The 13,886-nt window shown below is 50.5% G+C and overlaps 1 protein-coding gene across 1 annotated transcript in view; it reads left to right on the top strand.

Moving 5' to 3' along the window:
- The window catches only part of PDIA5 (protein disulfide isomerase family A member 5), an 87,468-nt gene extending 78,523 nt beyond the window's left edge, over nucleotides 1-8,945 (top strand). The window contains exons 15-17 of the mRNA XM_008155520.3: nucleotides 1,536-1,606; nucleotides 8,166-8,300; nucleotides 8,719-8,945. Of these exons, the coding sequence (XP_008153742.2) occupies nucleotides 1,536-1,606; nucleotides 8,166-8,300; nucleotides 8,719-8,799 (287 nt within the window). The 3' untranslated portion in view covers nucleotides 8,800-8,945. The remainder of the gene's footprint in view (nucleotides 1-1,535; nucleotides 1,607-8,165; nucleotides 8,301-8,718) is intronic.
- Nucleotides 8,946-13,886: the final 4,941 nt, after the last annotated feature.

Genomic DNA, 13,886 nt, shown 5'->3' with positions numbered 1-13,886 from the left:
TCTTACCTCTGTTGAGTCACATTAGTGAAGCATTCCTGTATTTGCCATTGAGGCCATTTAAAAAACATCTATTAGTATCTGCCATGAGTTAGGCTGTACTAGGCATTTCGTCTCATTTAGTTCTGATGTAACCCATAACCAGCCTAGCTTTCCTCTCTACTCCTGGGCCAGAGGATGGAAAATCCCTTTAAGGCCCCTCCCCATCACGGACCACACTGTGCTGGGGCCAGCTGGCCAGTCCACCAGCCAGGCCACAGGGGTGGTCCTGCCCATCTCGGGAGCCCTTGGAGGGCTGACTGCAGACTAAAGGGTAGCTTAGGCTTAATTTGGTTTCACAAAACCCTTTGAAATGCCAGTCATTATTATCTTATTTTTAAAAGAGGGAAAGCAGATGAGCAGAGCCATTCTGTTCCCCACCTTGGCTCCCCCCAGGCCTAGGGAGGGCTGGAGGGCCGGCCTGGCTGTCTGTCAGGAAGTTGGCTGGAGCCAGGGCATTTCGCCTCTCCCACCTGGGTTTGGATGAGAATTAATTACCACCGTCAGGGAAATCTTCCGCTGAAAGCAGTTCGCTCTCTTGGCATGTGTTCAGTGTCTGGACAATGGTGGAGAGAGGAGGTGGGCTTGGGTTTTGATCTGCTGGTGCTGAGGGAAGAGCCAAGAAAGGGAGTCTGGGCAAGAGTGCCTGCAGCTTCCCGGACTCTCCTCAGCCGATGCTGCCCTGGATTCACTGGGATAGGAGGACGAAGTGGCCCTACACAGGTGCCAGTCTGTGCCTGAGATGCTGTTGTCAGCGCCTGAGGGGCCGCATGCACGCCCCGGTCCCATACAGGGCCGCTGGAGTCACCGGTCCTTGTCTACGCTGATGGGCCTCTTCCTGGGGTCAGGAACCTAGGCGCCTAGAAGCGGCAGGGGCCCCCTGCAGCTTGTCCTCTCAGCCTGACCTTGGCTTTCCCGTTCCTGGATCCCAGGTTCAGGTGGATTGTAGAGCGAAGGGGAGAAGGGCGGCATGAGGACCAGGAGCTGGCTTGGCAGCTCGGTCTGGGATGAGGGCAGTGGTTACTGAGAATGTGGGAGTGAGCCCCAAAGCATAAGTTGCAGGGCCTCAGGCAGCGTGCCTCCCCCACCCCCATCCCCTCCTTTCCCAGTCCTACTTTCTCAGTCATGAAATGGAGAGGTTTGCAAGAGAAGGGGGCTTTGTAACAGGCTCAGAGAACCCTGAGCACACATCACCTTCTAAGGCGACTGTGGGATGGGAGGCCCTGGGCAGGCGTGGGCCTGCCGCTTGCACTGGGACGCCGACAAAGCCCTCAGGCCCACAGCAGACACACAGGATGGTGGTTTGAGGGGCAGGGTTGATGCCTGCGCTCTGACAGTGGGGTGTGCAGGTGGTGGGAGTCAGAGGAGCCCCCACAGTCTGTTAAGTGAGAGACACTCCCGGAAAGGCCTCTCTGGGGGTCCTGGGAAGGGCTCCGGCTCTGCAGCCTCCCCACTCCCCCCACCCCCCCGTGTGCAACACTCTCTCTCCCTCTCAACAGGGTGCCCACACTGTAAGAAGGTCATTCCATACTTCACCTCCACCGCGGACGTCTTCAAAGATGACCGGAAGGTATGGATACTCCTCTTCATCCGTTGTCCTGCCTCCAACTTTGCCCTGTCCCCAATTCCCACACCTTCCTCCTTTCCGTTCAGTCCCCTTCCCAGATACGATCTGCCGAGACCTGGGGCTCCTGGGAACCAGGACATTCTCTTTTCATAATGCAGGCTAGAGCCGCTGAATTTATGCTACAAAATCAACCAAAAGGGATACACTGGGCCGTTGCAGCCCTTCCTTGGAGGAGGGGGTAGAAGAGGGGTTATCTGTTTCTTTTTTTAGAGCTTGAACCTTTTTATAGTAGGATCTGTAGTCGTGTATTACTTATATAATCAAAAATACAAATTAAAAAATTCAACAAAAGTCGACTATAGGCAGCCAGGGCGGAGGAGAGCAGGCTCTGTCTACGGAGCCTCGTCACTGAAAGGCTCCTGCAGCGGCTGACTGATGAAGCATAAAATTAACAAGCTAGACCTGCAGATTGGATTAGTGTTCAGGGAGCGGGGTCCCCCAGGCACCTCCCCCCGGCAGCTCCAGCAGCCAGGGCAGGGCAAGCTACCACCTGCCGCCTGGGGAGGGTGGTGTGTGGCCAGGAGAAGACCCCGGGACTCAGGATGGTGCGGCTTAGCTGCTGCTAACCTGTGTGACCTGGGAGAAGTCCATCAACTCTCCAGGCTGTGAGTTCCCTCCTCTGTAAAGTTGGAGTGCTGGTCTAGATGAACACGAAGACCGTTACCAGCCTGGGACAACGTCGTAGGAACCTGTCCCCTGGCAGGCCCCAGAAACGCACCCACACACACCCAAACCCAAGGTCATGCATCTCTGCCGTGGGGCCTCATCTTCCTTGTAGAAGCCTCAGACTAAGTGGGGTTTGGTTGGACACAGATGTCTGCCTGGATCACCTTGAGTCGGCCCTGCGGGAGGGGCAGTAACAGGATGGGGAGAGCTTAGAGGGACAGCAAGTGAGAGGAAGCCAGGCTGGAGCCCAGGCACATGTGTGGAGAGTGGGGACACACTGGGGACTCACACCCCAGGACCCTGCCCCAGACTCAGGGAGTCCCGTCGTCACCCACAAGTCCTGGCTGTGCCTTTGAAGGTACACCTCACCCCTCCCATAGCGGGTATAGGACAGAACCATTTTCTCCTCCTCTTGCCGCTCGGCCGGCATTGAGAGGGACGTGGCAGGAAGGGCTTCCCAGCTCCCGTCGCCCGCACCACCTATCCCGCTTCTGCACTGGGGCCTGTGCCTTCGTCAGGGTGGCTGCTCCTGCTCTGGAGGGCCCGTCCCTGCAGGGCGCCCTCACTCTGGGCTTTGGGTAGTGTGGGGAAGCCTTTGCTCCCCGGAGAACAATCTGTGCTCTGGACACAGGGGAGTGGTGGGGGTGTGAGGTCTCCCCCACTGCCCTTTCCCCGGGTGGCTGCTTGGGTCTCCATGGCTCCAGGTCTGTGACAAGGCCAGGCTGGCTGTGCCCACAGCCGGCAGCCAAGGACCAGCCCTCCTCTTTCCCTTTCCCCTCTACTGGTGCACAGGAGCCCCATTTTCATGGTGACCCCTCCTTCTCTGAGACACGGATACCCCCTTTGCTTAGTTGTCTTAACGCGGGCCAGTGATGTTGCTGGCCTTTTTCTGGGGTCATTCCCTCTGTCTCTCCTTCCAACTTCCTTTGTTCCAAGCCAGAGATCCCCTCGTTTCAGAGGCACACTTAACCTCTCTGTGCCGGGCCGCTCCAGGCCTGGGGCTCCTGGAAGTGGCTCTCAGTAACCTCAGGGAAGCATTCTGTCTCTCTGGCTTGGGGGACAAATGTTACTGGTGCCCCATTGCTGGGCACCATCGTAGAGCTATCAAATCAGACTCTTGGGATTGGTTCCAGGACTTGTGATTCACAACAGCTGGCTCTTGTGCTGGCCACAGGCTGGCATTTGGTGACCACAGGTCTGGCCAGCTCTCTCCTTCTACTCATGAGGGACCAAGGCCCGGAGAGGAGCCGTGGAATGCCCAGTGGGTTATTGCAGCCAGAACTGGGTCTTCTGACATCCACCTCTTAGCCGGAATTGTATTTTTTTCCACCCAGAAGCTGGTCCCTGTTTCTTCCCCCAATCAATATGCAGTTGGTCGCTCACTTCCATTTTCATAGCCAAAGTCAATATTAGCTCCTGCAGAGATTTATTTTACTGAGTCAATAAAGCCATGTGAGGCCGCTCATATTTTAGCTGGGGAGCCTCCACCCCCTCCCAGGAGCTTACTGGGGGACTTTAGCAGTGGGCAGGCTGAGTGGAGAAAGGGCTGCACACTGTTAGTGTTGGAATGGGTGGCATTATGTCAGGGGCCATGGAGGACAGGGATCCGAGGTGCAAGGTTGGTGGACACAGGCAGAGGTCAGGGGACCACTGGGCTGCAAGGCGGGGCTCGTCTCACTGTACATCAAGGTGTGCCCAGCCTGGTGGCGGAGCCGGGGTCGCAGTGCAGCTCTTGGCCAGGAATGAAGGTCATCCCGGGAGGGTCCCTTCCTCTGTGATCGGCCGTAACTTCCTCTGCTGTAATCCTGTTGTATATAGTTCCCCCCATCCCATGTTTACAAAGCTGTCTGCCCATCAGAAGGAAAAGCTCTCTGAGGACAGGGACCCCATTTGTCCTTGAATTCCCTGCAGTCTTTACTCCTGAGACCTCTGTAAGTGTTGATTGAATGAAGGAACCATAACATATCTGACATTTCTTGGGAGTACCTCTCCCATTAATGCTTTATTTATTTTTTTAAATGTATTTTTATTGATTTCAAAGAGGGAGAGGGAGAGAGAAAGAAACATTAATGATGACAGAGAATCATTGATCGGCTGCCTCCTGCATGCCCCCTCCTGGGGATCGAGCCCATAACCCGGGCATGTGCCCCAACCAGGAATTGAACCGTGACCTCCTGGTTCATAGGTTGACACTCAACCACTGAGCCATGCCAGCTGGGCCTCCCATTAATACTTTAAAAGAGCATGTCATGTAATCCTCACAGTAGCTTAATCAACTAGGTATTATGACTTTCCCATTCAAAGATCAACTCTTAGAGAGTTTAAATGATTAGCCCAGAGTTACCCAGCCGGATAGAAGCAGAGTCAGAATCCAATAAACAGGAATTGTCAGAGTTCTCTCAGAAGCCAGTGGGGGCCTGGGACTTGACTGCAGGGGTGTATTTGGGAGGTGGTCTCAGGAAGCTGCTGAGGGGGGAGTAGAGGAAGGGAGAGCAGACAGGGCAGGAACCAGAGCAGGGCCATTAATGAACAGATTACCTCGTGGGTAACTAGGCTGTCCCTGGAGAGACCATGCCAGGGGGATATGTCCTTCAGCCCTGCCCATCGCAGGCCTTACTTCTTGCTCTCTGCAGCCAGGACTCGCAGGTGACAGTGGCAAGGGCTGGGCCAGGGGGACACGGGCGGGCACTGTCAGCCAACTACCAGGGAACAAACCTGGAAGTTAGAGGTGTGTGTTCGGTGCCGCCGGTGAGTTCGGTGCACATCCTGAGTGGGCGTGGAGGGGCAGGCGTTGGGCAGGTGAAGTTGGGAGAGCTGAGAAAGGCTTGCTTGCTGCCTTCCTTCGAGAGTCCACGCCACTTCCTTCCGAGGGGGCCGCCCTTGTCTCCCCTGGAAACAGTGTGGATGAGCCTTTGCAGCTGGATGTCGCCCTCTGCGTGTGCGGCTGGCAGTGCGTTTACGTGATTTCGAATAAGAACACATTTTTAATTTAGCAGATTTATAAAATCATGCACTACATTTCCCACAGCTCCAGGGCATGTATACAAATTAAATTCATAATTTACAGTGGATGCAGGGAGAGCAGCAGCCCAGAGCAACGCTCATCAAACACTTTCACAGCATAGCGAGGAGCACTGGTCCCTGGCTGAGGGCTGGACGCAGACAGCTGCCCGGCCCTGGTGTGGGGTCTCCCCTGGGCCGGGCCCTTCCCTGCCTGCCCTGAGAAACAGAACCCCGAGACAGCCAGAGGAGCATCTGCTTCACGTTCCTAAATAATTCAGAAAGCGCTCGAGAGGGCGAGCTGGGTTCGGGAGCCGGCCGGGGCCAGCCTGCAGGTCCGGTGGCTGCAGGGCCAGCCTGCGGGCTCCCTGTGGAGGCCAGGGATGGCAAGTTGGACCCACCTGAAGGAGACAGCCACCCCTCAGCTCCCGCCAGGCGTTGCCTGTGAGAACGCAGGGCAAGTGCCATCAAATCTGGCTTTTAAGGAGAAGTTGGCGAGCCAAACTTTGATATAAAAATCTTTTGGCTCTTTTTCTAGGTTGGCAGCTAATTCAGATTTTTTTTTTTTTAAATTCTCTGTGGGCCAAATAGAACAGGGATGAGAGCCAGATAGGGATTGTGTGCAGCGAGTTTGCAAACTCTGCTCCATTAAGTTGTACTATAGAGAACGTTGTGTAGCCACAGAGGTAGCAGAGCAGGGTGAGCGCAGGTGAGGGAGGACAGGTGTGGCACACTGTGACCAGAGGGCAGGCCATACCTCCCTCTTCACTCAGTACATGTGACTGTCGGGGGCCTGCTGGGCTCTCCCACCTGGAAAGGGAGCCTCTGTTCCAATGTAAATGACCAGCAGCCAAAGAACCATGTGAGTGGTGGTTCTTCAACACTTCAAGCTGTGGTTATAGTTCAGTCTGGATTCCTTAATGGGCTTGGTTCTCAGAGACCCCATGGCCATTCTTTTCTCAGGTCCTGGTGTGGGCTGGCCTCCATCTGGGTGCTCACCACGCAGCTGGTTGCCCACTCATCACTCAGGGCTCAGGTCAGATGCTCTCTCCTCGCGAAGGCCTCCTTGGCCATCTGGCAAAAGCAGCCCTTCTGGCTATTGTCTCATCGAATCGCCCTCTTTTAATTCCTCCAGAGCAGGCACTGGGGCTCTAAAATGATCTCACTTATTATGTGTCTCTCGGCAGTGAGAGCAGCCGTCACTCAGTGACTGAACTTGGTCAAGGTCAGCCTGGACCTGGCCTCTAGAACACGTGGCGGGACTTCGATCAAGGCCGCCTGTCCTCAGAATCGGTCCTCCCCTGCCCTGTGATGCTTTTGTCTCTCGTGTTGCCGTCACTGGGCCCTCTCCCCTCCTGCCCTGCTTTGTGACCCTGACCAGGGGGAAAGTTCTGTGTGTCTGCCTTAGAGTCTCTTGTTTTGAAAGAACAGTAAATAATAAGGAAACACTACCCAGCTTGTGGAATTTGGGGACCTCTTCTGACCCAAAACTCTGCTTGCTTTGGTCCTGCTGAACTCTTTTCTAGTTTCTGGACTCTGCCCTCCTGGCTGGAACCAGCCTTCATTGCCTCCTCCTTCAGGCCTGGCTCGGATGGCAACCATGCACAGTGCCTCCGCTCCACTCCCCGGTGCTCTCTTGGCGCCCAGGACCATCTCCATCATCCCTAACTAGCTTTGGGATTGTCTCTATCTGACTCCCTTTATCTGAACAGACACTGAGCTTCTAGCGGGGACAGAGCTTGTGAATGGGGCCGGTAGGAGTGGATATAATAACAGCTGGCATTCACTGACCACTAACCATGTGCCAGGGCCCTGAGCTGATGGGAATTGAGACGGTAATTTTCCCCAAGTCTTAATATACAGCCAAGCCAAGGTTTGCACTTGAGAAACTGGACTTCAAAGCTCTTGTTCTTAACCTTGGAACTACACTGCCTCCCAAGCAGATGTTCAGGAATATTAGTTGGTAAATGAATGAATCCCACTGTGCCTCCCAGAAAGTATCATGTAAACCTGTGATGCTTGCACCTGCTTTCAAGTCCAAATTTCCTTTGTGGTCATTATACAGCCGTCCCTCGGTATCCTTGGGGGATTGGTTCCAGAACCACACCCTGCTGTAGCCTTTATACCAAAATCTGAGGATGCTCATTTCCCTACATAAAATGTCGTAGTATTTGCATATGACCTGTGTTTTCATAAAGGCTACAGCAGGGTGTGCCTACACATCACTTCATTCCAGTGGGTTCAGCGTAGTGCTTAGCGTGTGGCAAATTCAAGTTGCGCTTTAGAAACAGGGATTTTTCTTAGTTCAAATATTTTTTAAAATATATTTTATTGATTTTTTACAGAGAGGAAGGGAGAGGGATAGAGAGTTAGAAACATTGATGAGAGAGAAACATCGATCAGCTGCCTCCTGGATACTCCCTACTGGGGATGTGCCCGCAACCTAGGTACATGCCCTTGACCAGAATGGAACCTGGGACCCTTCAGTCCACAGGCCGACACTCTATCCACTGAGCCAAACCGGTTAGGGCTGTTCAACCATTTTTGATTTGTAGTTGGTTGACTCCACGGATGCAAAACCTGTGGATACAGATGGGCTGCGGTACCCTTGATTTTAAAAGGTGGTCTGAGGGCACTCCAAGCCGGGCCCTCAAACTTTACCCAGCTGCCTGGGAACTAGGAAACAGGCACCGCCAGGCTCCGGGGAGCTCCAGGCTGGGGATGCTCTGGTGCAGCGCCTCCCTGCTGTTGGGGAAGGGCCACAGTGTGCGGAGGGCCCAGGCCTCAGCTCCAGGACTGGGGACCCCTGGGCTGACCCTCCCTCTCTCCCCTGTAGATCTGCTGTGCTGCTGTTGACTGCATCAAAGAGAAGAACCAGGACCTGTGTCAACAGGAGGCCATCAAGGGCTACCCCACTTTCCACTACTACCACTACGGGAAGTTTGTAGAAAAATATGACAGCGATCGGACGGTGAGTTGGGGAGAGAAATCTGCCCAGAGCTCTTTCTGCTGATGGACAGGGAAACAGCCACTGAGGGGCAGCAATGGGAGGCCTCAAGGCTCAGCTGGCCCATCAGAGCTGAGAGGCAAGGGTCGGGGCCTGGCTGGAAGAGGGTCTCGGAGTTTGTCATAGAAATCCTGTCTCCAGAGCCCGGGGGGCTCCCTGGGGGTGGAGAGTTTCCTTGCCCGCTTCTCAGGGCTTCTCCGTAGGCAAGCAGACCCGCCCTGCATCACCAGCTGCCCCTGCTAGTTCAGCCAGTTTCTCTGCCCAGAGGAGTGAGTACACAGGGAAGGGGGGGTGGTGTCAGAGAAGGGCAGTGAGGGGGAGAATGACCTCTGCATCACAGGTTAAAATTCCTTTTTTTCTCCTTTGCTCCCCTTCCCCACAGGAATTGGGATTTACCAATTTTATTCGATCCCTCCGGGAGGGAGACCACGAGAGACTAGGGAAGAAGAAAGAAGAGTTGTAACTTCTGCCTCAGAGAAAGCCTTTCCATTGCACTGTGAATGATACCTGTTTTATTGTTCTTTCTGAATTTCCATGTGTCTGAAGACAAAGTTTTTTAGAGCCACGTATGGCCATTTTGTACAATTTTGAAATAAAATTAAACCAGTTGGTTGGTGCTGTGGGTTATTTCCTCGGAGCCTGTGCTAACAAAGGAATGGATGCTCATGTTCCCCCATTCCATGTCCTCCAGGAGGTGAGAGCCACAACCCAGGGTGAGTGGGTGGCGTGAGCGCTGGCCCCCTTCAGTCATTGAAGAGCAGAATAAGGAAGTCGGACCACAAAATGTCCTGTTGGATAATAACGAGTATTGAGAGGAAATACCTTAGCATGAGCAGGGAAAATGGGGTGCTGAAGCCAACGATGAGCAAGCATTAGCTTTTTCTGGGTCATTGTGGTTTCAATCTTGGTGTGTTTTCCTGGAACTGTTTACATATTTCTCTTTCTCCAGCTATTTCTGTCTTCTCTTCCTTTTTCCAACCCCTCAATGGAGTGGAGGAGGGCATTGGAGGCTGCTTGCTCTGCACCCCGGCTGGAAGGGGTGGTGTGGGGGACATGGTGGTGAATTCTCAGTGTGCAGATGTTGGGTCTGCTAACCGGCTCGCCCCCAACCACAGTCACATCCCACTTTCACACCACGTTCTCCACGGACAGTGCCACCCCAGGCCTCTATTCCAGTGCCTCACTGCCTCCTGCTTCTGGGACATCTCCCTAACCATCCCTCCACCCCTGCGCCCCCAGTCCTGAGTGGCTAACACCAGCCCTGTGCCCAGCGATGCACCAGAGCCCGAGCACCTCATGTGTCCACTCGGTGCTTCTCCGTGGGGAGTAGAACTGTCTCGCACCCGCTGCCGTGACTTTGGCCGTCAGCAGTGGTCCTGGTATTGAGCAGCCAGCGCAGTTCTGTGGCCTGTTGAGGAGTTGCCTGCAGGAATGTGCAGCCCTGTTTCCTGCACTGGCCCCTCCCTCATAGTCTCCATCCTTCCCACTGATAGGTTCATGGAGAGGGAGGATTGGAGCCACGGAGTTCCTGGGGGTGTTGGTGAGGTGCCACTGCTTGGGGCTCTGTTAAGTGAAATGGAAAGTTTTGAGAGCTCTTGTGCAATGTCCCAACTTCCCATTCTCCGCTCCCCCAACCTCCACATCTGTTCAGCCTTTCTTTTTCCCCCTAACACCCACTTCCTTAGCAGTGCCTCCCCCAAAAAAATATTGCACATGGAAAAGAGCATGTCCTAAGTAAATAACTTGGTGACCCAGTTTAGCAGGGAGGGCTGAGTTCAACTCTAGGCAGAGCTGCTTCCTGCTTGGCCAGGACCTTTCCTGTGTCCCCACAGAGCGGTGCCAAAGTTGGCTGAGAGTCTGGCTGATGAGCTTACCAGACGTGTGAGATCACCGGCCGACCTCAGAGGTCCAACAGCGGGAATGAGGTAGTGCCCAACCAGGACTAGAGAAGGAAGGAAGGTGGCTGAGCCCCGGCTTCAGCAGGGGACAGTGACAGACTGCCCCTCAGCTGCCACCACTCCAGGTGCAGCATTGACCAGCAGGGGGAGCGAGGACCTGCAGGAGCTGGTGTGGGTCGGTCCTCTCTCCCTCACTGTCCCAAGTGAACCATTGTCCACCCCTCGTGTGGAAGGGAGGAGGGGAGCTCTGAAAGACTGGACATTACCTGGGGAGTCATCCTAGAGTTACCCAAAGAGAACTTTCCGTTTATTGGATCAGACTGAGATCACCACTTCTGTTAAATCAATAGAAAACACATTGGTCTCTGCATAAATAGGTGCAGTGTCAACATACAACTCCCACACGCTGATAAAACGTGGTGCCCAGTCTTGAACACAAGAGTCCAGGTGAGATCCGGCCAGCACAGGCTGGAGAGGACCCCGGGTCCCTCATTCCACATTTTATAAGATGCATCTTGGTTAATCTAGCCCAAGGCTGCAGACTCATTACCAACAAAAACCATCAAAACTTTTTCACACCGCTCATGGAAAAGACCAACCCTTGATAATTAATCTTCATTGAATATTTTCCTTCACTGGAAAGTTCAAGGTAATACATGTTATAAGACACTTTGAAAAATGCAGAAAGGAATGCAGAAGAAAAATCACTCGTAACACTGCTATCATCAATTACTATTGAATGCAGTCCATTTTTATCACACACAAAAGAAATTGCTCAGTATTTAATCACACTTTAAAATATTTTACAAAATATTTTAACGTTTCCCTATATCGTTAACTATTCTGCCTCAACATAATTTTTAAAGACTATATAGCAGAGCTTCTCAACACTATATTGACACTTGAGGGCAGATAATTCTTTGTTGCAGGGGTGGGGGGCCTTCCTGTATATTGCAGGGTTTTTAGCAGTACCTCTGGACTCTACCCCCTAAGATACCAGGAGTACCTCCCTCCCGCTGCAGGTTATGTTAACCAAAAATGTCTCCAGACTTTGCCAATTGTCCCTTGGGAGGGAGGGGTGGCAAAATCACCCCCCACTGAGAATCATTGCAAAATAGTATTTCATGCGATGTAAGTACCATCATTTACTTATAAAATCTGTACTATTAGATGTATATGCTATTGATAGTTATTCCCAGCCATTAATAATACGTGTACAGACATCTCTGGTTAGGTTATTTTGCACAATTTATACATTTCCAGAAGTGTTTTTTTGTGTCAAAGAATATGCTTATTTTTAAGGCCCGTGTTATACATTGCCTATTTTTCTTTGGTGGTGTGCCTATTTATACTCTTCTCAAGACAATATGAAATTACCTGGTTTTCTAAACTCCTGCTAACTCTAGGAATTATAATATTTAAATGTTTGCAAATTTGTTATATAATTTAGAGACAATTATCCTACTTATATTTTATCTTGAAAAATTATCTTTGTTTTGGCCTGCTGGGATATTTTAGATTCTGTTTCTGTCTCTCACAAGTTTTCTGTCTTAAACTTTATGTCACTTGCAAATTTGATAAAAAAAATTAAAGCCTTGTAAAATACAGAGTGTAGTGAATCCTGTATTAGGCCAGTAGAAATTTCCCATCAACCCATTTGTTCAGCATGACCATTCAGCAAGTTCCTAGCCCACTCAATTGTCCCAGCATCTGACTCACATTTTCCAACCTTTCTTAAAATATGCAATGAAATGTGGCAAATATTTTGTTTGCATCCAGATATACTGGGTCTGCCACAATCCTCTGATGAATCAATGTACTATCCCTGTGAAAGAATAGCAAGGCTTTATTTGTGCATGGCCCTTTACACTTCGAAAGCATTTTTAGCCTCATTTCACTCGATGCTCACACAACCCCGTGGTGTTGTAATGCAGAGGCTGAGGCTCCGGGAGATTAGGTAACTTGTCCAAGGTCACAGAGGTTGTCCAAGTGACAGAACTCAGAGTTGGCTCTGCTTCCTTCTAGTGATTGTTGCTTCCTTTCCAAGCCTCCGCTAATTATTATTGTACTAAACAGCACAATGCCTGCTTAATAAGTCTTCCCTTTCCTGGACTATGACTTAGCCAGTTCTCACATTCTTTCAGGACCCTGGGGAGAGATTTGTCTGGGCCAAAAAAAATCTGAAATTATTTTAAAGCAAGTTTGTTCTTCAAATTCTTAACCAATATTGATTTCTTAAAATTTATTTTTATTATACATACCTTTTTTAAAAAATTGGTTTCAGAGAAGAAAGGAGAGGGGGAGAGAGAGAGAGAGGGAAAGAGAGAGAGAGAGAGAGAGAGAGAGAGAGAGAGAGAGAGAGAGAGAGAGAAACATCAATGATGAGAGAGAATCATTGATCAGCTGCTTCCTGCATGCCCCTCACTGAGGACCGAGACCACAACCCGGGCATGTGCCCTGACCAGGAATCAAACTATGACCTCCTGGTTCATAGGTCGCTGCTCAACCACTAAGCCATGCCAGCCGGGCTATATGTACCTTCTCTGTAAAAAAAAAAATCAACAAATAGATAACCAATGTCTAAATATACATAAAATAGATTATATATTTATAATCTTAGTTATTAAAATAGTGTTAGTGTATTATATATATGTATACATACACACACACACACAGAGACACACACACACACAGAGACACACACACAGAGACACACACACACAGAGACACACACACACATACACACACACACACAGAGACACACACACACACACACACACAGAGACACACACACAGAGAGACACACACACACACACACAGGTGTGTAGAAAGAGAGAGCAACTATCTCACTTTTTGCCCTTCACTTTCACACCCCACAAATAACTACTGTCAAGTTTGGTGTGTATCCTTCCAAGCACTTGGGGTTTTTTGTTGTTGTTGTTCATAAACAAATATATATCAATGCCATTTATGTGTGTGTGTAGGTGTACACATCTATATGTAGATATACAGATTCAGAAAACTCTTTTCCACTCCAAGATCACATATAAACTTACTTGTTTTTTTCCTGGTGTTTTAAAATGCACCTTAAATTTATTTTGATGTAAGGAATGACAAAGAAGTCCAGCTTTTTGTCTTTCAAAATGGTTAGCCAACACTATTCGTCTTTTCTCCACTGCATGTCACTTTACCATAGACTCTATGGCATAGAGTGAATTTCAAAATGTGTTTGGATGTCATACTTTCTGCCCGGTTCTACTAATCTATGTATTCTCACTTTATTTTATTTTTTTATTCTGATTTTAATTACTTTTTTAAATTTTATAATTTTCCTAGCTTTTTTTTTGCATTTTTCCTCCCCAGTTAAACTTTGTGTCTTAGATTCCAGGTCCTTCCAACCAAAGGTCATCCTATTTGTTTCAGTGCAGCGATCGTTCCCTTTGACAGGGTAAACAGAAATAAAAGTTGTGGAGTTTTCACTTTCTTTCCTCATCCATCAACATTATGTACTTGGCTCCGAGCAGTGAGCCCAGATCTTCTTCCTGGAACCTCTCATTCTGGACTTAATTAAAGCAGCCCTTTTTGTTGTCTGTGGCTTTTTTGCTGCAAAGCTCAGCGAGCTGAGCCAGCTGCTCTCCTTCTAGGTCATTTG

The sequence above is a fragment of the Eptesicus fuscus genome, chromosome 3 (genome assembly GCF_027574615.1).
Source record: "Eptesicus fuscus isolate TK198812 chromosome 3, DD_ASM_mEF_20220401, whole genome shotgun sequence".
NCBI lineage: Eukaryota > Metazoa > Chordata > Mammalia > Chiroptera > Vespertilionidae > Eptesicus > Eptesicus fuscus.
This window is presented reverse-complemented; position numbering and strand designations above follow the sequence as displayed.